This window comes from Thalassophryne amazonica, chromosome 5, assembly GCF_902500255.1.
Source record: "Thalassophryne amazonica chromosome 5, fThaAma1.1, whole genome shotgun sequence".
Classification (NCBI taxonomy): Eukaryota; Metazoa; Chordata; class Actinopteri; order Batrachoidiformes; family Batrachoididae; genus Thalassophryne; species Thalassophryne amazonica.
The window spans coordinates 91,484,901-91,510,427 of NC_047107.1; the positions used below are offsets into that span (position 1 = coordinate 91,484,901).

At 41.1% G+C, this 25,527-nt stretch overlaps 2 protein-coding genes and 1 long non-coding RNA gene across 7 annotated transcripts in view; 1 reads left to right on the forward strand and 2 right to left on the reverse strand.

Annotated features, from left to right (window-relative positions):
* Positions 1-12,278, forward strand: part of taok3a (TAO kinase 3a) — a 204,130-nt gene extending 191,852 nt beyond the window's left edge. For 4 of the 5 annotated variants that reach the window (XM_034170867.1, XM_034170870.1, XM_034170869.1 and 1 more), the window contains 7 exons: positions 497-733; positions 1,251-1,379; positions 3,446-3,649; positions 4,312-4,551; positions 5,343-5,555; positions 6,003-6,185; positions 11,051-12,278. In XM_034170867.1, the coding sequence (XP_034026758.1) occupies positions 497-733; positions 1,251-1,379; positions 3,446-3,649; positions 4,312-4,551; positions 5,343-5,555; positions 6,003-6,185; positions 11,051-11,212 (1,368 nt within the window). In that variant the 3' untranslated portion in view covers positions 11,213-12,278. The remainder of the gene's footprint in view (positions 1-496; positions 734-1,250; positions 1,380-3,445; positions 3,650-4,311; positions 4,552-5,342; positions 5,556-6,002; positions 6,186-11,050) is intronic. The other variant, XM_034170868.1, reaches the window with a different exon arrangement.
* Positions 6,035-25,514, reverse strand: LOC117510945. Its single transcript, XR_004560849.1, has 3 exons — positions 25,504-25,514; positions 14,066-14,079; positions 6,035-6,210 (listed from the first exon to the last, which is right to left on the reverse strand). It is a non-coding gene; the product is annotated as an uncharacterized LOC117510945 (long non-coding RNA).
* On the reverse strand, positions 14,720-24,340 carry pebp1 (phosphatidylethanolamine binding protein 1). The gene is made up of 4 exons (XM_034170874.1): positions 24,137-24,340; positions 23,830-23,939; positions 18,957-19,057; positions 14,720-15,060 (listed from the first exon to the last, which is right to left on the reverse strand). The coding sequence occupies exons 1-4, from the start codon at positions 24,269-24,271 to the stop codon at positions 14,843-14,845; spliced, it is 564 nt and encodes a 187-aa protein (XP_034026765.1). The 5' UTR covers positions 24,272-24,340; the 3' UTR covers positions 14,720-14,842.
* Positions 25,515-25,527: the final 13 nt, after the last annotated feature.

Here is a 25,527-nt window from a genome sequence, read left to right on the forward strand (position 1 = left end):
GTATAACACATGCAGGCTATTTATATATATATATATATATATATATATATATAGTCCGTTTTTATAAAAAAAAATAATAATAATAAAAAAATGTCAAAAATGTGACCGGACATTAAACGGTGAAAGTTCTTGTTTTTCTTGGGTCTGCCATAAACATACCTCAGATCATTTTTGGCTGCTCGGTGTGTGTTTGTCATCTGATGAGAGCTTTTGTTTGCCTCTAGTGTGAATTTCATAATATTGTTTCTTTGAGTTTTACATTTCTCATGGCACATAAGAATTTGTTTCTCCCCTCTGTCAAACTGACTCACCATCCTACTGAAGAACTGTGATGCTTTCCAGAAGTGAATGACTTCTTTTCAGCTCTCACATTTGGAACTGCTGGAAAGAAGATGATTGTCGCAATGTTTCTGATCTCCTTATTTTAACACCCAGGTTGGTTTGGGCATTGAGGAAAACTGATTTTGTGTTGAACCTCAACCCTTTTTCCCCACAGGTGACTAAGCAGATCCATGATCATGAGCAGGAAAGCGAGCTGCGGGAGCAGATGTCTGGCTATAAGCGGATGCGGCGACAGCACCAGAAACAGCTGATTGCCCTGGAGAACAAGCTGAAGGCCGAGATGGATGAGCACCGGCTTAAGCTGCAGAAGGAGGTGGAGACACAGGCCAACAACGCCTACATCGAGCTGGAGAAGCTGGCAAAACGTCATGCTGTGCACACTGAGAAGGAGGTGCGATTTTGAGGTGCTCGGGTGTGGGACATGAGGGCATGCGTCTGTATGTTGGCTGGTAAATTATCTCAAAGATGGTCACGCATTCCGCTTCCCTGCACAACAGTTGGCGTTAGCATACGGTCTGATTGGAAAGGTTTGTTGAATAAAGTCCAGATTTTTACAACATAGTTTGTTTCAGATATTAAGTTTGTGGGAAATACTGATAATTCCATGGTGTTAATATTTATTCATCAGCAAGATGAAAATGTTTAAACTGATTGAACCTTCAATTCATGATGAAGCTGAAGTGACTGTTGTAAAACATTATTTTTGCCTTTACAGTGAATATTTACGAGTGTAAATTGGAGATGTATCCGCTGCCTTAATTCACGTTTGCTTAAAAATTTAGATGGATCTACGTTTTGACCATTTAATGAATTTATTCACTGCTGAACTTGTAGTCCATACTCAGAGGTCTCCAGTTTATCATGCTAAGCTAACAATGCCGTCTCCTTCTGGTTTCTGTGTCCTTCAGATGAAAACTGCATTGGCAGATGAGAAGAAGGTCCAGCAGCAGATTGTGGCTCAGCAGAAGAAGGAGCTGACCACTTTTCTGGATAATCAAAAGAAACAGTATAAACTGTGCAAGGAGAAAATTAAGGAGGTGCGCCGTGCTTGTTGGTTTCCCTTTTCCTCCCCAAGCAGCCGCCTTTGTACGCCTCTCGTGTATGACGCACAGTTTTGTGTGCTGCTTACTGTTGAATCAGTCCTCCTCCACACAAACGCTCAGATGCTGTACCTCAACAGTGGTCTTTTCGGCGATGCTTTGAGTCACTCTGCTTGCGCATTGTGTACCTACACGTATCCTCACACAATGGAAAACCACCCACAGTAGGCAGTGTGCACTTTGTTGCCCACCACAACCTTGAAACTGAACTGTGTCCAGTGAAGGCCCCTGTGGGTTTTGGGAGCAAAACTCTGCGTTTTTATTTACAAGATAAGTGACCAAAATTAGGTCAGCTAAATGAATCATCACTGGCAGGGAGAGAGATGTCCCACCAAGTGAGAGCTAGAATGGAATTAAAACGCCACAGAGAGCGAGGATCAGGCTTGTGTCCTAATACTTGTAGATCACCTTGGAGCCCATGAAAGAGAATAGGACGTTACACTGGTGAGGAATAGATTCAACTGACACTTGCCACCCCTCACCCCAATCCTGTGTGTGCCCGGAACACTGTGAAATTCGTATTTAATTTGAAACAGTGAATCGAACAGAGTGTACCATATGCCGAGACAGACTACTGCAGTAAATGTCAGAAAACTGTTTGATCAACAGAAAATCACATGTGAAATGTCCAAACACTCCTTTTCCAAATTACATCAACTGAGAGAATTTTTCTTTTTCTAGTTTAATTCTAGAGTTTCAATCCTCATCTATAAAACAAAATTAATTCCTTGCTCATGTTTACACAATAAAATTATTGTTATTGATTAAATACAACCTCATCTCCTTATAAATTGCAGAAAACCCCCTAAAAGAAGTTGTGGGATTTTTACCCACTCAGAGATTATGCAGCCATACCACTCTGAGCACGCCTGGACCCAGTCACAGCTCAAAGATCCACAGAGTAGGTCCAGATTAGTATTCAGCTCTGAGACTACATAGAAAGGCCAGGAGCTGCACACGTTTCTCCAGCATCCTCATGCTTGATGCAACTCCAGTTGCATCAAGCATGAGATGTGAGAGTTGTGACAAATCCCAATACAGGCCTCTTCAGGATGTGCTGTGTTGACTGCAAGCAACTGAGGGCAACCAACAATAAATGTTTATATATATATATATATATATATATATATATATATATATATATATATATATATATATATATATATATATATATATATATATATATATATATATATATATATATATATATATATATATATATCTATATATATATATATATATATATATATATATATATATATATATATATATATATATATATATATATATAAATAAATAAATCAGCTAAGAGACTATGTATTATTAAAAGCCATAAGTGGTTACATTTTACCAAATTTATATACAAAGTAAATATCTACTATGTACCTGTAGTTATTCAGCAAATTATTAAATAACACAAAAATCTTTGCATACTACTGCACTAGTAATAGTGGTAGTGGTACAGTGTGTTAATTTATTTATACGTTTTGAAAGAAAAAGAAAATCAAGAAACAAAAAATGGCAAACGCGCAGAACTAAAGGAAACCCAGCACAACCAGAACCAAATTAAATCCAAAGTTGTTTGAAAATCAAGATCACCATATAAAATAAAGTGTGTATATGATTGAATCATAACAAAGGTGTCCCAGATCTTCCCAAACGCATGCTATCAGTGAAGGGTACTGGTGTCAGTCTTTCCAAGTGTGAAGTTCCCACCATCTACAGCATGTTTTTAAAATCACTGTATTTGAAACTACATACGTGTCATCATAACTCATCATTTACCAACTTCTCCTTGAAAGATGTTAATGTGACAGTTAAACGGATTTTTGCTTCTATGAAAAAGAAAACCCTTTAAAATAATAGGAGTTACTCTTTCAAACACTCAATCCAAATTTGATTTTATCTTATAGTTGTCTTGTATTTGGTGCTAATTTTATGCTGCGACGTATTTTCTGTATTTGTAACCAAACGTTTCTGTCACAACTTTGACCTGGTTGCAGGAGATGAACGAAGACCACAGCACACCCAAGAAGGAGAAGCAGGAGCGTCTGTCCAAGCACAAAGAAAATATTCAACATTCCCAGGCCGAGGAGGAGGCCCATCTCCTGTCCCAACAGAGGGTTTTCTATGACCGGAACTGCCGAGGCTTCAAGCGCAAAGTGATGATCAAGAGGCACGATTTGGAGCAAGAACAGATCCGAGAGGTGCAGAGGATATACGCTCTAAAACACATCAGTATATCACCTAACAATTCGTATAAAAGAAAAATGAAATTGGATCCTTATGTGTTACAGATACAACTACAAACCACGTTCACTCTATTAAATTAATTTATCCACATAGAAACAAAATATTTATCCAGTTACATGTTTTAAGATAATGTTGACGCTTCTGTTTGTCAACTGTTTATGCTGCTGATGTGATCAGGCCCAGTGAACCAAGCCACAATAATTCTCCCATTAAACAAGAGTCCATGTGTGCAGAATAATTACTGCCATTGTTCTTCATCTATGCAATGTGTTGTCCCTAAAATATAAGAAGATTACTAAAGTAAGGCAATGCAACAATGTCCTAATCTCAAAAGCTGTTATGTAAATCTTAGAAGATCCAAAAGCTTTCTGTGGGTAATGTACAAAATGCTGAGTCAGACTTTAGGAAGTCCTCTTAATCTGAGAGCCAGTGTTTTAGCCTGAATATTGAGCTTCATATCAGATCTGGAAAATGGAACTGAATAAAACTGCACAAGAAGCAGTACATACAAGAGTACTGTCATGCTGTTCAGTAATTATTAGCAATTTTAGCAACTAACTATTATATGCTTATAATTATGCACTTAATTTATCCACGTACCATCCATTTGTTCTAGGAGCTAACCAAGAAGACGACCCAGAAAGAGATGGAGCATGCCATGCTGATCCGTCACGATGAGTCCACCCAAGAACTGGAGCAGCGGCAGCTGAAGACCCTGCAGAAGCTTCGCATGGACCTGATCCGCCTGCAGCATCAAACGGAACTAGAAAACCAGATCGAGTACAACAATCGCCGTGAACGTGAACTCCACCGCAAGCATGTCCTGGAGCTTCGGCAGCAACCCAAGAATCTGAAGGTAGGAACTGTTCCAGTCACATGGTTATGCAAATATGTGGAAACACTGCGATGGTGATAACTTAACAATACACTCTCGACACTTGGTGCTTATACCATAGGTACCCCATCAGAAGTAAATGAGCTTACTCTATTGTTGTAGTTTTCAGTGCATGTCGCTGCATATTTACACAAAGTGAAGTTATTTTAAAAGTTGCTGGGATATTAACTGATTTTTTTTTAACAATATTTACCTATTTTAATGTGAAATAAACCAGCCATCATTTCTATAGATAACCAAAGGTGTCCACATGCATGAATAGATGAAGGGAATCACTCCCAAAAGAGTGATCACAGTTCCAAATGTGTCCATATGCCCACAAATGAGTGTGAATTTTCCCATTCCCAGTCACAGCAGATCAAGGGTGCATCCTAGTCACATTGCATATAGAAAATAAAAAAAAACAAAAAAACAAAGTCTTGCCATTTCTTGGATGTTGCAAGCCATGGGCAACCTCTTCTGTTTGTTTGGGCTTTTTTTTTTAGATAAGTGATGCAACATGGATGTAATGAATTAATATGGGAACAAATGGCTAAAAATCATGTAAAACTGTCATCTCTGAGTATAGTTTTTGTTTAGTTTCTCTTTTCAGGATCACAAAGACTGGAACCAATATTTTTACCCGTGGTCATGCACAGACTTAACCAGGACAGACTTAAAGGTGTAACATAAATGTAAAACAGGCCTGATGCAGTATCTCTATACCACCTGTTCACTCTCCTCCACCCTTTTATTTTCATCTCTTCTACAAGGTCTTGGAGCTGCAGATCAAGAAGCAGTTCCAGGACACATGTAAGGTGCAGACTAAGCAGTACAAGGCCCTGCGCCACCACCAGATGGAAGTGACGCCCAAGGCCGAGCACAAGACTGTGCTGAAGGCCATGAAGGACGAGCAGACACGCAAGCTGGCCATCCTGGCAGAGCAATACGAGCAGAGCATAAATGAGATGATGGCCTCACAGGCAGTGAGTTATTTCCATCACAGCCTTTCAGTCTCTTTCTGGACTTTAAAGTCTTGTCCTAGTAACCGGGGAGGGGATGAGTTTGAGAATTTCACACAAGTATTGTCCATTTATCTGCATCTGTTGTTCATGATTCTTAAGCTCATTTCTTTTTTCTCATGTTTTTCCCTTTCATCCTGCCCTTTTTCTGGATCATCTCATTTGCAATCTCCCTCCATCTCTGTCCCCTCCCTAACCCTTTCTCCTCCTCTCCTTCTCGTCTGTCTGTGTCCTGTCTATCCCTGTTGCCCTTCTGTCCTCTTTTGTCTCCATCTTCACTTTCTCTCCCCATCTCTGTCCTTTGTGGTTTCTGTTCCCTCTCTTTCCTTCTGCTTGCATCACTGCCATCCCTCCATTCTCCCCATCTCTCTCTCCCTCGTCTCTGTTGCTGTCCATGGTCGCCTGTGTCAGCTGCGTCTGGATGAGGCCCAGGAAGCAGAATGCCAGGCCCTGAAACAGCAGCTGCAACAGGAGATGGAGCTGCTCAACGCCTACCAAAGCAAGATCAAGATGCAGACTGAGGCTCAGCACGAACGCGAGCAGCAGAAGTTGGATCAGAAAGTGTCGCTCCGCCGGGCTCACCTGGAACAAAAGGTACGGTGACATTAATGCACTCAGCCTTTTACTGATGGTTTTTACAGCTCCATAGAACATAATGTAGGGCAGGGGTGCCCAACCTTTTTTCAACCGAGATCTACTTTTAAAGTTGACAGTTTATCGAGATTTACTGAGCCATATCGAACGCCACAGCGTAGCCACAATATATTGTGCACCAATATAATAACACAATTTCCTGGCAGTTTTTAACAATAATAATGCATCATTGAAGTAAATGTGCACAGTGGAAAAGAATAAACACAAGTAGGCCTAGGACTGGCCTCAAGTTGGAAAAGTTGTTCCCTACCTTAGTGGGACTTCTGACACCGAGAGGAGGAAGCTCGTCTCTCATAGACTGGACAGTAGGAGCTGAGTGCAGCTGTAATCAGGCACTCAGACACTCTCTGTCTGCATTAGATTCCAGATTTGGACATTCATGTCAGGTGTTACTCTGGATTTGAGCTCAATGTCATTTTTCAATGTGAGGATCCAGATTGAAGTGATGCCACTTTGGACGATATACAGTCCACATCTATATTTTCCCCAAATGGAGGAAGAAAAAAAAAAAACAAAAAATAAACAGAAAACTGACAACAGGCTCTTTTGATGCAAAGTCAGTGAAGCGCCTGTCAGATTCTGACAAGATGCTCTGCACATGATCATCATAACATGCACTCTCAGGCTCCACGGTCTTTGTCCTGGTGCTTAAGTTCTGTGTCCATGTGTGGAAAGTTCTGCAAGTCACACTGTTGCAACCTGCTTGATAGCACATGTAAATTGCTTTTAAACTTGCTTTCAAATCCAAAAGCTGTGCATGTTCAGCATGATTTGAACATTTCAGAAATTCTTTAGTTTCAGGCAGAAGACCGTTCCAGAAATTTACCTCTGCTGAGCCACCTAACATCTGTGTGCAGCAGATATGTGTCTCCTCCAGCTGCGAACAGTATAAATGCATCCTCAGACTACTGGTCTGCATCCTCAGAGGACTGGACTCGTTTGCCATATTCGTCACTCTTCATATTCATGGACCATTGTGCTGCTCGCCGACTTTTCAATTCCTGGACTTTTCGGGCGAGCAGAGGGAATTTAGCCGGGTTAGCATCAGAAGTTAGCATCATATTTCTTGTGAATCGTATGAAATGCCCCTCCAAATTACCTTTCTTCGGTAAAGCCATATTTACATTGCATTTAAGACAGATGGATTTTCCATTCGAATAAATGAAAAAAATAATCCAAGATGAAAATTATAATTTTTTGTTTCTTATTATCCACCAAGAAGAGCAGCTCTTCTTCTCTGGCGTTTAACAGCAGCCAGCATCCTTATTGGTGCATCGCTGCCACCTGCTGCATCAGTCTGTTATAGCAGCACTAAAGCCTCTCGAGTCCAGTGACCGATATTTTTTTTTTCATGTGATTGTCTGGAACTCAGCCCGCAATCGACCATTTGCATCCAGGTGCTATTAATATAAAACAACTTAGCGTATGACCTACACTTGTGTCCACTACAGCTTCAAAATGCTCCCAGTCCACCCTCCTACTCAGATTTTCTGCTGCTTAATGTTTCACAACCTGATAAACAAAAACTCTTTCCACCTTTCTTGTTTTTTTCCTCCATCACACTTGGTGAATAAATCAGTGCTGCCTACTGACTACATCTTCTCATTTTTTTCTGTAATTAAAGCTGCAAAGATGAATCGAGTTATTCATCAGCTATTAAATTAGTGGACAACTATTTTGAAAATCAGTTAATCGTGTTGAATTATTATTTTTTTAATCCATAGCTTGATTTCCACTTCGTAAATGTGATTTTCCTAGTTTATTTGTTATATACCGGTACCAGCTTTATTCTTCTCTGGAAGTAAACCAGGTGCTTTTGGGCTTTAGACAAGATTGTAGTTATCTTGGGGTCTGGAAAACACTTAAACATTTATCACCACTTTCTGACATTTTGTGGACCAAACAACTAGTTGATTTAATCTGTCATTTATTTTCTCAATTAATTGATGATGGAAATGATCATTAGTTGCAGCTCGACTTGTAATGTGACAACATAGTGTAACTAACGTCTTAACAGCTTGTTTGTATCTGAATAACCTTCAAAGGTCCACCCTAAAATGTGCCTGAAATCTCTCGAATGTGAACTTTGTTTTTGATTTATGGTGTGATCTATTTCTGTAATAATCACATGGTTTTTAAAAAAAGATCTTTTGATTCTTTTTGTGAATCCCTTTAAATATGCAGCTGTTGTTACTGTCAAATGGTTTTCATACACTTAGAATTTTACGTTGTGAGCTGCTGTGACTCCTGACAGACGACGTGACTGTGTACCAGTGACATCTGATGAGCTTAGATTGACCATGAGCAGCAGCTCCCCAAGTGACCGACATCATTGCCACAGTCTAGTAGGCAGCACTCAGACAACAAAGGAAGAGATGTTAAAACTGCTGCCCCAATCCAGTTCTGCTGGGCCCAGTGGTTCCACCAGCTGTAGCGAGCTGTAGCGGCCTGACGCCATCTCCTGGCTGTATCCTGATCTGCACTCTGGAGGAGATGATGTCATGCTTTTAGAAGTACTATTGTCCTCGGTTCAGGTTCTGCTCAAGAGTCTGGAGTTTTTTGTGCATGCTCAGTCAGCCTCGCTGCCGTACTGCACCACACCGTGCTTTGTCTGCACCTGTGGACATGAGTGCTGCAGTAACACCATTATTCATCCACCACTTCTGCCGGGATTTAAATTAAGAAGCTTATACTTTCACAGTTTGAAGCATGAAACACCACAAAGCCTGCACCCAGTTCCATATAGTATGTGTTATTGTCGCAGCCCGTGATGAAAACTCAACAGAAGCACAGACAGGCGGTGCAGATTTGGCTTTTGAATCACAGCTATACTTGTTGTGGTCAGGTTATGTGTTTGTTTTTTTTGTTTTGTTTTGTGTCAGTGAACCACACAGGTGAGATTATTAATAACATAACTATCAGCTGTGTTTCACTGGGGTGCTCAGGTTCCAGTTTTGTGGTATTTGGCTTGCCGTCTCTGTGGCATACATAAATAAATTCTGCAGCAGTTGTGATATGTGTGCAGTGAGAAAACACTGCTACTTACTATGGGTCCTGTGGTTCCAGTAGTTATTTGCTCGCTGACGTGATCTGATGTCACGTCATCAGGGACATTTTAGTAAAACGTTAAGTGACTATAAGGACTGTTTTTAAAGAATGTTGTCTTGTGATTCTTAATGTATTTTTGAATGAACACCCAGTTTACTTTAGTATAATTTTTCTATTAACGTTTTAAAATTGAGGGTAAAGAATATTAGTGGGTGCTTGGGAGTATAACCACCCAGCCTACATGTGCTTTGTGGACTTGAAAAAGGCACACACCCAGGTCCCTCGGGTGTTGCAGGAGTATTGGGTGGTGGAACCTCTGTCACACCTGTTCCCGGTGGGTGTTGGACTCCGCCAGGCCGCTTGTCATCAATCCTGTTTTGGATGTTCAGTGACAAGATTTCAAGGTGCATTCAGGGACCGGAGCGGGTCCAGCTCATTGACTTATGTCTCTGGTTTTTTTTAGTATGATGTGTTTATTGGTTTCATAAGACTGTGACCTCCAATGCCCACTGAGCATGTTTGAGGCAGACCGTGACGCAACTGGGATGAGGATCAGCACCTCCAAATCCAAGGCCTTGGTCCTCTGTTGGAAAAGGGTGTGCTGTCCCCTCTGGATCAGGGTAGAGTTGTTGCCCCAAGTGGAGGAGCTTTAAGTATCTCAAGAGTCCTGTTCACGAGTGGGGATAAGTTGAAGAGTGAAATCAATAGACCGATTGTGATTGTGCATAATGTTTTACGGATGTTGTACCAGACCATCGTGGTGAACAATGAACTGAGCTAGAAGGTGAGACTCTGGATTTACCAGTCTGTTTACACTCATATTCTCACCTATGGGTGATGCCCAAAGAACAAGGACATGTCTGGTCTTACGCTCCAGGACCAGAGTGAGAAGCTTGACTATCTGGGAGGGACTCTGAGTAGCGCTGCTGCTTCTCCGCATGAAAGCACATCTTGATTGCGTCACTTCAACTCCAGATGGAATGACGGTCAGCATTCAGTGTATCCCCCACCCCATGTGATGAGATGGATGGTTGTAACAGAAAGTAAAGAATCATAAATGAATTAACATTCAAGTATGTATCTTTCATGTTGTGGTAATGTAACACAGTTTTGTATGCTGGGAATAACTTACAGTAGAGCTCGATGGTATTGGTTGGCTGACAATATTAGCCAATATGAGCTTTTCACAAATGTACTGATACTGCCGTTATCAGTATAAAAACTTTTATTTTACCAAATAAACAAAACAGAAAACAGTTGGAAATATTATATCCTTTGTCCACCAGAGAGCATGTTGACATCATTGTTTACTATACTGTCTAGCATGGCTGGGACCCCATAACCCATTGGTCACATTAGCTGCAAGAGACAGAAGCAAAATGAACAGCTGCCATTCATTTTCAACCAGAGAAGGCAGCAACCAGAGTCAAATGGTTGCTTTGTTGCCAGCTAGGCAGGGCCAACATGGACGAGAAGTCTGTTTTATGCAAATGCTAAGTGATGTGACATAGTGACTGCCAGTCTGACTGAAGGCAGCATAAAGTACATTGGTTTGTTGTTGGTTATATTTATAGTAATTTATAATAAAAAAATTGTTTGGTCTCTTATCTTTACACCCAAAGCATGGGTGTAAACTCATCCAAAAATCTGCATCGGGGCAACTTGTGACGTAGCGGGAGGGGAAGTCAACATTGTGTAAAATGTTTAGAGAATTAAAGAATGAAAGAAAATCACTTTGTCTGGCTGCCTGCCTGTAGATTGAAGAGGAGCTGGGTTCCCTTCAGAAGGAGAGGACTGACCGCTTCAAACACCTGCTGGAACGTCAGGAGCGGGAGATCGACAGCTTCGACATGGAGAGCACGCGGCTGGGCTTCGGTAACCTAGGCACCCTGGACTGCGCCAAGGATGACTACAGATGAGGGGCTGGTGTCACCGCCACCTCTGACAGTCCCCAGGTGTCCTTCAGCATCAGAACACCCCTCCCCACCTGTACCTGAGCTGACAGCAGGTGCTCTCACACAGAACCATATCCACAATCAGTGTTGCGTTTCTGGGCCAGTCAGACAATTCTGAGTGCCCCTCGCACACCAGAACTCCTCCCCCCAATCACATCTCATGGTGTCACAAGTTGACAGAATATATGCTGGATTAATTCCTGTAGTTGTCATGTTTTTGTAAGAATATTAACGTTGTCACAGTGTTCGGCGTTTCTTGTACAGTGACATTTTTTGGTGCGACTCTTAAAAGCAGAAAAACAAGAAAGTGAACAAAACGATGGCACTTCCATGCTGAAAAAGGCTCCACAGCCACAGTTTTTCCTTTTTTAAAGAGGTGGGATTTTTTTTTTTTCCTCCAGTTTTTATTTGGTCTCAAGAAAAGCAAAAAAATTTCTCAAAGCGATAAATCAGTTGTTTCTTCTGCAGCTATTTGACAGCGCTGCTTCTTTCCACACTTTTTGGTATTTATTCACCAGGACGTTTTCAATGAAAAAATTGAATATTTGCTACTTTGAGAGACAAATATGGTGATGTACATACAGGTACGCTAATAAATGTGATCTTTTATTATTATTTACTGAGGAGGGCGATGATCATGGTACTGATTTCTCTGCACTGGCAGCCAATGTGAATAAATACTTGTGACATTAACTCCCAGTTAGCACAAAGGGCTTCATGGGGGCGGGGACTTCTACTTCGTGTACAGAAGGACTTAAGGAGAGCTTTTACTTATTTTCATATTGTATTTTATGTCAGATCGAAAAAATTTTAAATGCTTATTTCCACCTCCTAATTTAGTATTTGATTAAATTTTTTTTTTTGGGGGGGGGGGGTATCCACACCTCAAGCTGTGTATTTTGTTATAAACCAGACCAGTATCATGCTTTATAAATGCATGCACTTTAAGTTTTTTTTTCCAGGTTAAATGAAAGCATGAATCTGTCAGAGCTTTTAATTATATTTGTAAATAAACTGCTCATCACACATGCATTGAAGTCTTTATTGCATTTGCTTCACACCAGAAGCAGGATGAAGTTTTTGTAGCACCTGGAACATTGTTATTTCACTTGGATGTTTTTGCTGCCTCAAGGCGCTTCACATGACTCTGGTCTATCCTTACCAACCCCTAAAGCAAGCAAGGATGGAAGAACTCCTCTGCTCATATTGAGGAAGAAACCTCAAGCAGGACCAGACTCGGGGGGGTGAGCCACTGCTTAGGCCTTCTAACAGTTACAAGGTTTTCACAAAGTTTAACAAAGCAGAAGGAACAGAAAACAGGAAATCAAGAACCATTAAAAACAAGGCGCCGCAAACAGGAGGTTATCCAGAAGATACCTCCAGAAGACCAAAGTGAATGTTACTAACTGGCCTGCACAAAGCCTTGATTTGAATCTCATTGAAAATTTGGGGGGTGAAGTGAAGACCAAGGTCCATACCAGAAGACCATCAAATCTGGAGGCGCTTAACAGATTACAAAGAATTCTGAGGAGACATATCTGAGATTGTTGAAACTACAGCTAATGACTGCAGGCTGTTACTCCAGGCTAATAATTTTGCCTGACTGTTTTTGGTTTTTGTGAAATAACTATGTACAGGTTTAAAATGATGTAAGTCCCTTCGCTGCTCATTGTTTACACTTGGGGTCGCCACAGCAAATCAGAGGTGGATCTGCCTGTTGAATTGACAAGTTTTACGCCGGATGCCCATCCTGACCCAACTCTGCGTTACATGGAGGAATGTGGCAGGTGTGGTTTGAACTGGGAACCTTCTGCACTGAAACCAAGTGCACTAAGCACTTGGCCACCACCCCCTGCCACAAAGTAAAATAATGTAAACATCCAAAGTAAAACTAAAATGTTTCTAAACGCTGTTGAAAATTGAAGAAATTGTTTTAAAAAAAAGTGGGCGGGGGTCTGTGGTCTGTATGACACTGTCCTGCTGGGCAAATTGTAACATTTTACACTGCTGTAGCTTTAAGTTTCAGTGGTTGTCAGTGTCCGTTATTATGAAGGATTATTTTATGCAGTGGACGAGTCACTTTGCCAGGAAAATACAAGATGCCACATCCTCCCTCATGCTTCATTGTTTGGATCTCCTCCAATCGGATAGCATTTCTCCGTAAGACTTGACTTTTTTTTTTTTTAAGTCAACACCTGCAAACTTTTTTAGAAACATGATCGATCTTTTCCTGGGCACACTGGCTTGTAGGCAAATTTATTTTTAAAGCAGCACAGAGATGTGTTTTTTTTTTTTTGGTCACTTTCTTCTGTTTGGTGACTTGTGACCTGCCCGTGGGGATCCATGTGCTCTAGATTGGGTAGTGTTTATAAAATAGGTAGCTGACATTTTAAGGGTAATAATAAATTATGCAAAGTTTCTATAACGATTTTAACTGAAAGTGCAGAAAGTTTTGTGAATTCCATTTATTATTTGGCACATGTAGTTGTCACGTTTTACAGCTAGCAAGGTTGACATGTTTCCTTTGTTCAGAGCTTGTCTAGTTACCAGACACTGTTTAATGGTGATAAACCTCCATTGTTCAATGTTGGTACCTATAAATCCCTAATTTCGCCAAAAATATTAGTCCTATCAACTTTGTGTTTTTTTGCGGGGTTCATCTTTGACCCAAAATACATAAACATACCAAATGGCAGATGTCAGCCCTCCCCAGCTTCTCACACACACACACACACACACACACACACACACACACACACACACACACACACACACACACACACACACACACACACACACACACACACACACACACACACACACACAAAGAGCTGTCAAAGCTCATAGTAAATTCTTACAACCACCTATATGGCTTCCTCTGGTTGGTCGTGATTTTGGGGCCTCCTTCCTTCAGCTTGAAGTCTGTGCGGTATGTTCATGCAGTGGTTCATACATTGGCTTGAGAAACCTAATTAAGACTTAGCGCATTTTAGGTGCCCAGGTTGCCTTGTTACGCCATTTAGCCAATCAAAAGCTTGTAAAAGTAACTGGCAGGTTTTGAAATCTTACATGCCGTTTACAGTCAGTGAACTGGAAATGGGTATGGAAAATAAGACACTGATTAACATGGTGTGCAGACTCTGAAAACAGTAAATATAACAATGGTAAAATACCCTCTGCCATACGAGCATAAAAATAGGAAAGTGACCTTTTGACCTCTTAAAATTGATCAATGTTGGCCATCTTTGAACTTGTCCAAGGTCTGTGTCCCAAGAATGTTCCCCGTGAATTTTTAGACTCAGTAACAGGACTGGATTTATGCTGAGCACAGACGGATGGATGCAAGGCCTTTGCAATACCCGATGGCCATATTTTGGCCTTGGGTAAAAATGAAACATTTACAGTTGAGCCACATTTTTAAGTAACAGTTAACAGTAATCACCCCATTAAAAAAAAAAAAATCTAGTCAGGTCTGTATGTAACCATCTTTTTATTGTTGGTATTGTGGATTGAAAACATTCTGTTCTTGGGGGCTTTTGTTTCTGTCAGGCCAGGAAGCCCGAGTGCTCAGTGATCTATATTTCAGTGGTTATTTTACTTTCCAGCCAGCTGCTCATACAGTTTGGGGACATAGTCATCCCACTCAGCCTGGTAGCAGGTTCCAGCCACGGGGTCTCCCAGGTTATACTTCTTTCTGAAGCTCTTGATCTGAAACCTGCCACGGTTATCACCAGAGCGGTTGCTGAGGGCGGGTTCAGTGCAAGACAGGCTGCCTGACTGCTCGTACACCAGCCACACATACCGGTGAAGACCTGTGGACAAAGTAATCTGATGGATTAAGTAATCTGATGGATCAGTAATCTGATGGAATCCATTCAGAAGATTCAGACGGCTTTTGATGGCTTTTCAGTCGAGTGAGTATCCGAGAAATTGTGTAACAGCTGGACATGCCACAACATGTCCTGTGAGACTTCCAACACGGAAGAGTGTTTTTTTTTGTTGCGCGTAATGAGCGGCTCCGTGCCGACGCGCGAAATCCCCCGCACGTCTTTCATTACAAAATCTCCTGTAACAGTGGAATGTGCCACAAAAGTGCTATGTCCAGCTCTCTTGCCATTTCTGTGGTAGTCACACGATGTCCCGGATCAACACAGCGTTCAGTTTAGAAATGATCTGGTTATTCCAGCCTGTTGATGGCCGCTCGGTGCGCCGTGTGCCCTCCGCCACTGTGGGCCGTCTTTAAAAAGGTTTTAACACTCCTTAATTCGTGTAACGCCGACAGACTCGTCACCGAAATCCATCTGAATCTTTCGAATGTTTTCCAACTGGCTGTCTCTAACAGTTTCTGAAAAAATTTTCATGGAGCAAAGCGGCAGCCTCTCAGCCATTTCACTGACAATAAAAATCCGACGAGGGGGGTGGACCAGTGCTCACTCAAAGCCTGCCCACAGGCGAATGACGCAACTGACAGGCGTGAAAAACTCACGCATGCGCACGAAGTTCAAGCTTGGCTGATGCAATCACACGTGATTCAAATCCATATAGTTTTTGAAAAAAATAAAAAGGTCCATTACTTTTTGGACAGACCTCGTATGTTGTAATATTTGTAAGATCAAAGTTCTTTTTTGCATGTTTCTGTCAAAGTCTAAGTGGATAAATTAACGTTGAAAATGTTAAACATTTACTGGACCGAAATCAAGAAAGCATTTACTTCCGTCTTCAAAAATTACAGTAGCTTTTTAATCCAGTGAAGCAGGCAGTTTTTCTGTCATCCTGACTTTTTTGGGGGGTTTTTTTTCCTCAACATTTTTTGAGCATGATTGCATTACTTTTTCTTTTCAAACAACATAACACCTAACTGCCTTGTTTGAATAAGAGCTGAACCTAGACTGATTTGTCAAGCCTGCTCGTAATTGAAAAACAATCAGTGTTTCACCTTTCACTGATGCTGTGCCCCTCCTCTCCACCTCGGTGCTCCCCTCCACCCCAATCACTCGCATCTGCTGTTTTTGAAACGTGGAGCTTAGGGTGGTTCAAAAAATAAAAGTTGGAAATTCATTACTCTCACCCCTTCATTTTATGATGCTTTGGGAAAAAAGAAAGCCTGCCAAATATTTTTGTCATACATTAATATTTAGAGGTAGCACATCATAGCTGAAGGTTGTAAATATATCAGTTATCGCTGCCCGAGTGCCCGTGCAATAGGTTATCCATTATCCAGTATCTAATCACATCACTTATAAAGAGGATAGAAGTTAACCACCTGAGTGTAACTAAATTATAATTTTATATTCAATTTAAAACTATACCTGGGTTTAAATATTTCTCACAAACAACATACTTTCAAAAATGTTATTTTAGGCTACAAGCTGAAAATTTTGCTTCAATTCACAGCTTCTTTTCTTTCAGATCTTTGGTGATGGTGAATCTAACATGAGATAAATGTAAAAAGAGACACCGGCTGACTTAACATGCTTAACCATTAACTGGAAACTTCAGTAAAACATGTCAGCTACTAGAAGTAGAACATTTGTATACCTTATTGGTTCCACCGACTGAAATAAAGGGAAACAAATTGCCCTCAAATGGGCAAATACTCAAGGTATTTTTCTTCAAACACACTGATTTGAAGAAAACTATCCATGATGCTGCTGTGACCTCTATAGACATGGCAATTCCTTTTTGGGAGAGAGCTAGAATCCCACTGAGGGCAAAGCAGCATCTGATCACAAAGTTAGAAAAGGTGTTCGGAAAATGGAAAACATTGAAAAAGACCAAGAATCGCAATACAGACAAGCAGAAGAAAGATGAAACAGTGTTTTGTGAATCTTTGGAGGACTTGTTTGACGTGGCACATCAGGATGTCCTAACAATGATAACGTTTGAAGATGACAGACAGTTCCTACTTGCTCAGCGAGAGAAAGTTAGAAGGGGATGCATGGCAGGCATAGATAAAATACAAACTGCCAAAGAACAAAGAGCAGAAAAAAGGAAAGCTGCAGAAGCAAAATACAAAGAGAAACTAGAGGAGCCTGGACCATCTAATGTCTCACTACCTGACACTGTCTCCAGCCAGAGTGAAGAGAACACAGAAAGTCCAGATGAAGAATTTGTTATGCCAGTGCCACAAAAAGCCAGTAAAATTAAAGCTGTTGTAACACCAGGACTTGCAGCAGCATTGGATAGGACCAAAACAACACAGAAGTGCCACCTATATGCTGACTGAAACGGCAGCAAGTCTTGGTCATGATGCAAGCAACTTAAATATCATTATAATGTAAAGGATGTTCTCTTATGTTACACAGTTGTATAATTGGTTCTTGTGCTGATTCATACATTTTTGAATATTAAGTACTGCAAGGCATAAAGAATATTATTGTTTGGAGCTAGATCAAAATATATGTGGAAATATATAAAGCATAGACTTATTTAAATTTATCAATAATGAAACAGTATTTCATCAATAAAATTAAAATGCAATGTTTGATTGTTACAAAATCTTCGCTACCCCAGTATGTAGGTATTGTAGGAGCATGATACATGTACGAGAAGAACTGCATCTCACAATTCATGTTTTAGTGTTAACTATTTTATGGGATATGAAAAGATTTGATTTTCCAATGTATTGCCATAATTTCTGTCCCGACATATCAATATTAAACTGACAGAAATAATTTGGAAATATCTGGAAATGACCATACTATATGACAAAGTTATTGCCAGCAAAATCTTTAAGGGCTGTGTGCTACCAGTAAAAATTATTAGAGTTTTATGAAATTGTACATGATGTGTTTTTATGTTAGGTACAACAAATTTAGAGGGTGAGACTTGAAGTTTTTTGAAAAAAAATTTTTGACCATTTTTATGGACCACCCTAGTGGAGCTTTTTAGAAACAGACTTTCAACTGTAAAATAAACTGCAAATTTCTGAATGTATCATGATACAGAAGGCCCTCTGGATTATGTAATGCAGAATTTTCATGGTGGATTTTTTTTCTTCAGTTCAGAACGCAGCAGAGACCCTGTTTTCAGCTGCTACCCTTCACAGCTATGTGCCCACAGAACACGCCAACTCTGATCTCTGCTGAAATATTTATTTCTTTCATTTTGGTTTAAAATTGCTAAACTATGATTCTATAAGCTTGAAATGCGATCAAATTGGTACATTTTCAGCAACATTTCAGTTTATTTTTCAGAAATTCTGTGCTGGATGGCATAGCCAATTTGAACCAGAGAGCTGGGTGGAAATTTGCAGTACGGTACACCATGGCTAGAACCCTGAGCTGTATAATCAGTCACCTTGAAGATTTACATTTAGTGAGGCAAACATGCATGTTTATTTCCTAGGATCCCCACCACAGAACCAGACATCTGTTTTCACCTGTTCAGTATCGACAAGAAGCAGTTTACCGTGCTTTTAGCTTGACCTGTACAACAACGTATGTATCTGCATCCTAAATACTGTACCAATTAATTTTTACGTTTGTTATGTGACATTAATCCAGAAGCATCTAAAAACAGAGCCTAGATTGAAACATTTCAGTTCCCCTTTAACTCACTGAGGTATCAGAGACAGCCAGAACCTTACAAGAAACACGATTAATGTGATACAGAGAAGATTAAGCACAAGTTCAAACTACTTTTGCAGCACATGCAAAAAAATAAATAAAAATAAAACCATCCTCCAGTGGTGCCAGCTTTCTCTTACCTGTGTCCTTTGGTGGGCCAGAGCCCACGTAGTCTGACATAACACAGCCAGTGGAAACGTCATTGCCCTTCATGTTGACTACCAGGAAGTGATGCCACTCCCTTGAGCAAAAACAAAAAAAAAAGGGGGGGGGGGGGAAATTAGACTGGGCTCCTCGGAGAAACTGAGGATAAAGGTCAAATTATCTGGCCCTATTGGGCTACTGCTGGGCGAAGACGACGAAGAAGAGGAGGAGAAAACAAACAGCAGGAGAAGAAAACTAGAAGGGTGGAAATGAGAGTGGGGACTTTGAATGTTGGTAGTATGACTGGTAAAGGGAGAGAGCTGGCTGATATGATGGAGAGGTGAAAGGTAGACATGTTGGGCCTCATTTATCAACATTGCGTAAAAACAGGCACAGATCTGAGCGCATAATTGGTCTTACGACAAGACACGTGTGATTTATGAAACATATCTGACCAATCCCAGCGTACGAATGATCGACTCTTGATAAAGGCAGCGGCTGAATTTAATCGTCATTAGCATGTTACGACCTTAAATATTCATGGTTCGGAAGCCTCGCCCACTGAGCTCAACATGGAGAGAAGAACCACTGGGAAGAAGAAAAACTTTTCGGAGATGGAAATCGGCATCCTAACATCGGAGGTGGAGCAAAACAAACTTGTACTTTTTGGCAGTCTGAAAAGTGGAGTCAAAGGCACTCATAAAAATGCCGTGTGGAAGAGTGTAACGGAGGCGGTCAACAGCGTTGCCGCAGAGGAACGGACTCTGGCTGAGGTTTGAAGAATTCTTTGACATAACCTATGCCTAATGATTTTGAATCAATCTTTTATGCACCCACAGTTAAAAGCTTATGCCTGCTAATTGATTTAAGAATTCTTTGCATTTAGGTCAAGGAAAGTCGTCCGATTTAAAGCTGGCCACTAAAAAACGTGTTGCGGCAATTAAGCGCAGCATTAGGCATTTTAATGTGCAATGATTAGTTGTCATGTTTAGGCTATTTAGCGTATGTATTTTTTATTTTACAAAGGAAACAGTATCATTAAAAACGTGGGCTTTTTTAAATTAATTTTGTTTAATCCATTTTAAGAATCCATTTTGATCTGTTCTGAATATGTGGCTGCTTATGCTTGGATGACAGCTGACGGCTGCTTTGGAGAGAAGGGGAATGAAAGTCAGTAGAAGCAAGACTGAGTACGTGTGTGTGTGTGTGTGTGTGTGTGTGTGTGTGTGTGTGTGTGTGTGTGAGAATGGGAGGGAGCCCAGTGGAACAGTGCAGTTACAAGGAGTAGAAGTGGTGAAAGTAGATGAGTTTAAATATTTGGGGTCAACTGTTCAAAGTAATGGAGAGTGTGGTAGAGAGGTGAAGAATAGAGTGCAGACAGGGTGGAGTGGGTGGAGAAAGGTGGCAGGAGTAAATTGTGACAAAAGAATATCAGCAAGAGTGAAGAGGAAAGTTTACAAGGCAGTAGTGAGACCAGCTATGTTGTACGGTTTAGAGACGGTGGCACTAACAAAAAGACAGGAGGCAGAGCTGGAGGTGGCAGAGCTGAAGATGATGAGATTCTCTTTGGGAGTGACAAGAATGGAAAAGATCAGGAATTAACATATCAGAGGGACAGCTCAGGTGGGATGGTTTGGAGACAAAATCAGAGAGGCAAGACTGAGATGGTTTGGACATGTGCAGAGGAGGGACCCAGGGTATATAGGGAGAAGGATGCTGAGGATGGAGCCACCAGGCAGGAGGAGAAGAGGGAGACCAAAGAGGAGGTTTATGGATGTGCTGAGGGAGGACATGCAGGTGGTAAACATAACTTCGTGTTACTGTTTCAATCTGAAAACAGGAAAATTATTTGTAAACTTGGTGCCTATTTGAAAGGGGTTCTGGATTTGTATTGAATTTTGATTTCTAGTGTTTTCCTTTTGTCAAAGTATGAATTTGTTTTTGTTAGTGCTCCATACCATGGATTTGGTTATGAGCAATCTATCTATTAAATTGAAATTAAATTAACTGGTGTGACAGGGGAAGATACAGAGGACAGGGTGAGATGGAAATGACGGATCTGCTGTGGCGACCCCTAACGGGAACAGCCGAAAGACAAAGAAGATTTCCAATACCTCTGTTGTCAAGAACAGAGGGATCATCTCCTCATCATCAGAATCCTCACTGTCTGACGACACGCTGCGCACTATGTCTTGCTCCAATTTAAAATAAAAAAATATACTACATTTAAAACACTTGGTTTGGCCCTTAAATGCTACAAACTTAATCATTTATGTTTCTTTTTTACTTGCAGAGACTCTGAAGTTTATGCTGATGCCAAGCATCGATGCATTGAAGGAAAACATCTGCCGAGAAATCTGAAACATTCCTCAGGACACTTTCCCCAAAGCGTTTGCAGGCTGTAATTGGCCAACGCGGGGCCTACATTGAACATGCTGTCTAAGAGACTGACAAAACGCAGGGCCAATATTGACACAGGTATGAAAAACTTCAACCTTTCAGCTTTCTATCCAGCCATAAATTTATTTCCTAGACATATGCTTTGACCATTTTCTTTGCTGATAAAATGTTGCATATTTTTTGGGACACCCGATATATTGATTTATAACAGAAAGCTGTCAAAAGGGGGAATAAATATAAGTGTAAAGATGATTGAATATATCAGAGCAGTAAACTGATCAGTCTGTGTGAACGTGCATTGACTCCTCATGTGCGGTTATTTCCACCAGCTGCAGATGATCCACAACATGAATTCTGCCTTCCAGAACAGCTCTTTATATAATCATTTGAATGATCTCCCTGTTGCCACATGTACATAAGGGTTAGAGTGCCATTCCTACACTCGCATTGTTAAAAAATAATAAGCGCACACAGGAGCTGCTGCCGCCGCTGTGTTCAAGTACCGTCGGGAATTACACAACTTTGTTTTTTCAAATTCAGCAGTTGCTTGTGATAAAATAATTAATAATTGTATTCACACAAAAGATTAATTCTGGCCTATATAAGGTGCCTGAGCCCAGTGAAACTGAGCCCTCACCCAGATTAAAAAAAAAAAAAATCCAAGCAAACAGGCTGAGTTTGCCCTGTAATTTCCGACGGTACATGAATGAAGCAGCAGTGTTCAGAAACGACTTATGTACTGTGAAAACATTCAGCTGGTCAAACGAAGTCAAACTAAAGCTAACATTACAAAACCTAAGCAAACAATAAAAAAAAAAAAAAAAATCAAGAACGACAGCAAAACAAAATACAGATGAATTGAGGTTTTCATTGCCCTTCGTTCAAATTTTTTTTGACAGCTTAAAAATCCTGACAAAGCGGCAACTGCAGGAACGAAGCTGAGTGAAGGTTAAACAATGCCAACGAAAGTCAAGATTTCTTGTTTTGTTTGAGCTTCGTTGTCCTTCATTAAGTGCCGTGTGACTGGGTCATAAAGTAGGAATAGGGGCTGACTAAGTTGTTAGGCAGGAAGATGTGGATGGAGGCTGGCGAGGTGGGTATGTGACCAAAGCATCCTCTGTTCAATTCCAGGAAACCTGCTAGTGTGCAATTTTAGCACCTTGTATAGTAGCACACACTGATGGACTGTGTAGTTGTGAGAATGTGAGGCATCACTGCAAAGCACTTTGATCATCTGCATCAGATACAGAAGTGCTGCTGAACCACATTCAACTTACTATTTAACATTAAAGCACGCTTCGGTTTTACAACTTCACACGACAAGCACAAACAGTTTAAAGTGGAAGGAAAGTTCACTTTCAGTTCATCTTTAACTAGAAAATTCCAACGTCTACTTTTGTTTGGAAGACAATTGCACCACATGTTGGAAGAGGGAAACTACAGTCACTTGCCCAGTTCCGGATCATTGCCAGTTCCGGATCACTGCTGTAGTTTTTGTGCCGCCGTTTCTCGTAATCAGCACGAATAAGCTAATACTTGGTACCAATGGAAAGATTGATGTTTTGTCTACAAACGACCACAAGCTCGACCGGCTCCAGCCGTCCTTGTGATCAGCAGAGGAATCAAAACATCCTGGTGTCTGCGGTGTGCACGCTTTTTCTGACTCACTCATTCCTGCAAGTTTTAAAGTAACGATCTCTAAAATGTAGCAAAGGTAAGTTAGCCATTCTGTGTTTTTGGTTCTAGAGTGGGAAAATACTTACTTACTTGGGTAGAAAATGTCAGTGTGTTATGTCTTGCTGTGTAATTGCTGCACGCATTTATCTCCGACATGAAAATTTGCCGGTTGCGGATCACTGACGCAGCAACCTCGTGTCTGTAGTTGTGAGTCATGTGGACTTTGGGGGGTCATCTCAACATCACGAATAGACATGAATGTGGGGGCTTTTAATTTTAATTCGGGAGAAATCTCACCTCCACACTTCATTTTTTGCTCGTAAAAACGTATAATGGCGCTTTTCGAAACGAAGTAAATTCTCATTTAATAAGTATTATTTCTATCATTTTGTGTTCAAAACACATTCTCGGGCACAGTGTGTATCATTCTGCATTACAAGGGCTCCAGCCAGATGCCAGGAATGAACCCAGAGTGACACAGAGTGTCATGATCCGGAACCGGCAAAAGTGATCCATTTCTGGCAAATGTTTGCGCCACACATAATGTGGCTTCATACTTTAAGTAGAAGCGCTACTCCACCTAGACCTTTTCAGCTAAATAACATCCAAATACCCAATACAACAATACACAATAAAGGACATTCAGTTGCATTATGGCTCCGTATAGCGGGACTTTAAAAAAGGTGATCTGGAACTGGGCAACCGTCTGTACCGTAACTTCCAATGGGACCGTTTGGAGAAGTTCCAGATCCCAATAGTAACCTTAGATCATGCTCAGAATAAACTTCTTACCTAAATTTGGGATTGCGTCTGCTGGGAGCATCCGGGTCAGTCAAGGCCAGGGTGTAGAGTTTTGAGGAGTCGCACCCCTCCCAGTCAATGGAGGTGGGTCTGTTCTGCACCTGCAGTCACACAAACACCGAGCCCCCCAAAAAATAAAATAAGGATAACCACCCAGCTGAGGGCGCTGTTGGCCAACTAATGTGATATGCTGGCACTCGGCATAAAAACCTTGCAAATATTTTCAAACGGTTAAAACAAAAACGACCTTAACGCCAAACTAAAGCTAACAAATGGCGTTAGCTAAAGGCTAACGAACCTGCGTTGGTGTGAGCACTTTGCCAAGCTCGTCAATTGTCACCAGGCCATATTTTACATCCAGAGGGCGTGCAGGCTTTTCCTCAACGTCCGTCAAAGAAAGAGGCCCGGTCCACTGATCCAAATCTACGGGCATTTTGACAACTTTTTAACCGAACACGCCACACCGCGCTGCTGTTGCTAGCTTCTTCTTCTTCCTCTGTCAAGATTAATAGCTGTTTGCAAACCGACACGGTGCATTACCGCCACCAAGTGTTTAGGCGTGGAGCATTAATGCAGTCTGGCGTATGCTGCTATATTCATAAGGAAATATGAAGATAAGGGAGAGGGGGGGGAAATGGGTGAAATTACGCTACTATATTCTGTTGAATAACCCTGTTGCCTTTAAATATGCAATTACATGCCCCCAAGCTGGTAGTGTAAGTGACAGGTTTCAAGTTCGCACATACAAGGAATTTGATCTGGTGCATAAACAATAAGAACAAGAAAATAATAATAACAAACACTTCTGTGCAAAAACAGGTGATTGAAGTATAGTTGTACAGTACCTTTCAGTGCAGGGATGACCAATCTGTACTTTGTGGTAGTGAGTGTGAGAACATTAGAAAGTGTTTGTGCGAGTGTTTTGAGAGTGTGAGGAAAGGAGAGATGGAGGCAGCTGTTTATTCAACTCATTACAAGCTGGACAAAATCTGTCTTCATATGCCACCAACTTCTGTGCTGTGTGAGAGGGTCTTCTCCAAAATTGGACAGGTAGTAACAATGAAGAGGAACAGACTCAAGCCTGTAAAACTGCTGAAATGATCTTGTTTTTAAATTAAACACGTTTCTTCTTCTTCTTCTCCTTCTTCTTCTTCTTTCGGCTGTTCCCGTTAGGGGTAGCCACAGCAGATCAATCATTTCCATCTCACCCTGAACTCTGTATCTTCCTCTGTCACACCAACCACCTGCATGTCCTCCCTCAGCACATCTATAAACTTCCTCTTTGGCCTCCCTCTTCTCCTCCTGCCTGGTGGCTCATCCTCAGCATCCTTCTCCCTATATACCCTGGGGGAGGTGATGGGGAGGTGATGGTCTAGTGGTTAAGCTATTGGGCTTGAGACCAGAAGATCTTCAGTTCAAATCCCAGCCTGACTGGAAAATCACTAAGGGCCCTTGGGCAAGGTCCTTAATCCCCTATTGCTCCCGGTGAGTAGTGAGCGCCTTGTATGGCGGCACCCTGACATCGGGGTGAATGTGAGGCATAACTGTAAAGCGCTTTGAGCGTCTGATGAAGATGGAAAAACTCTATATAAATGCAGTCCATTTACCATACCCTGGGTTGCTCCTCTGCACATGTCCAAACCATCTCAGTCTCTCCTCTCTGACTTTGTCTCCAAACCGTCCCATATG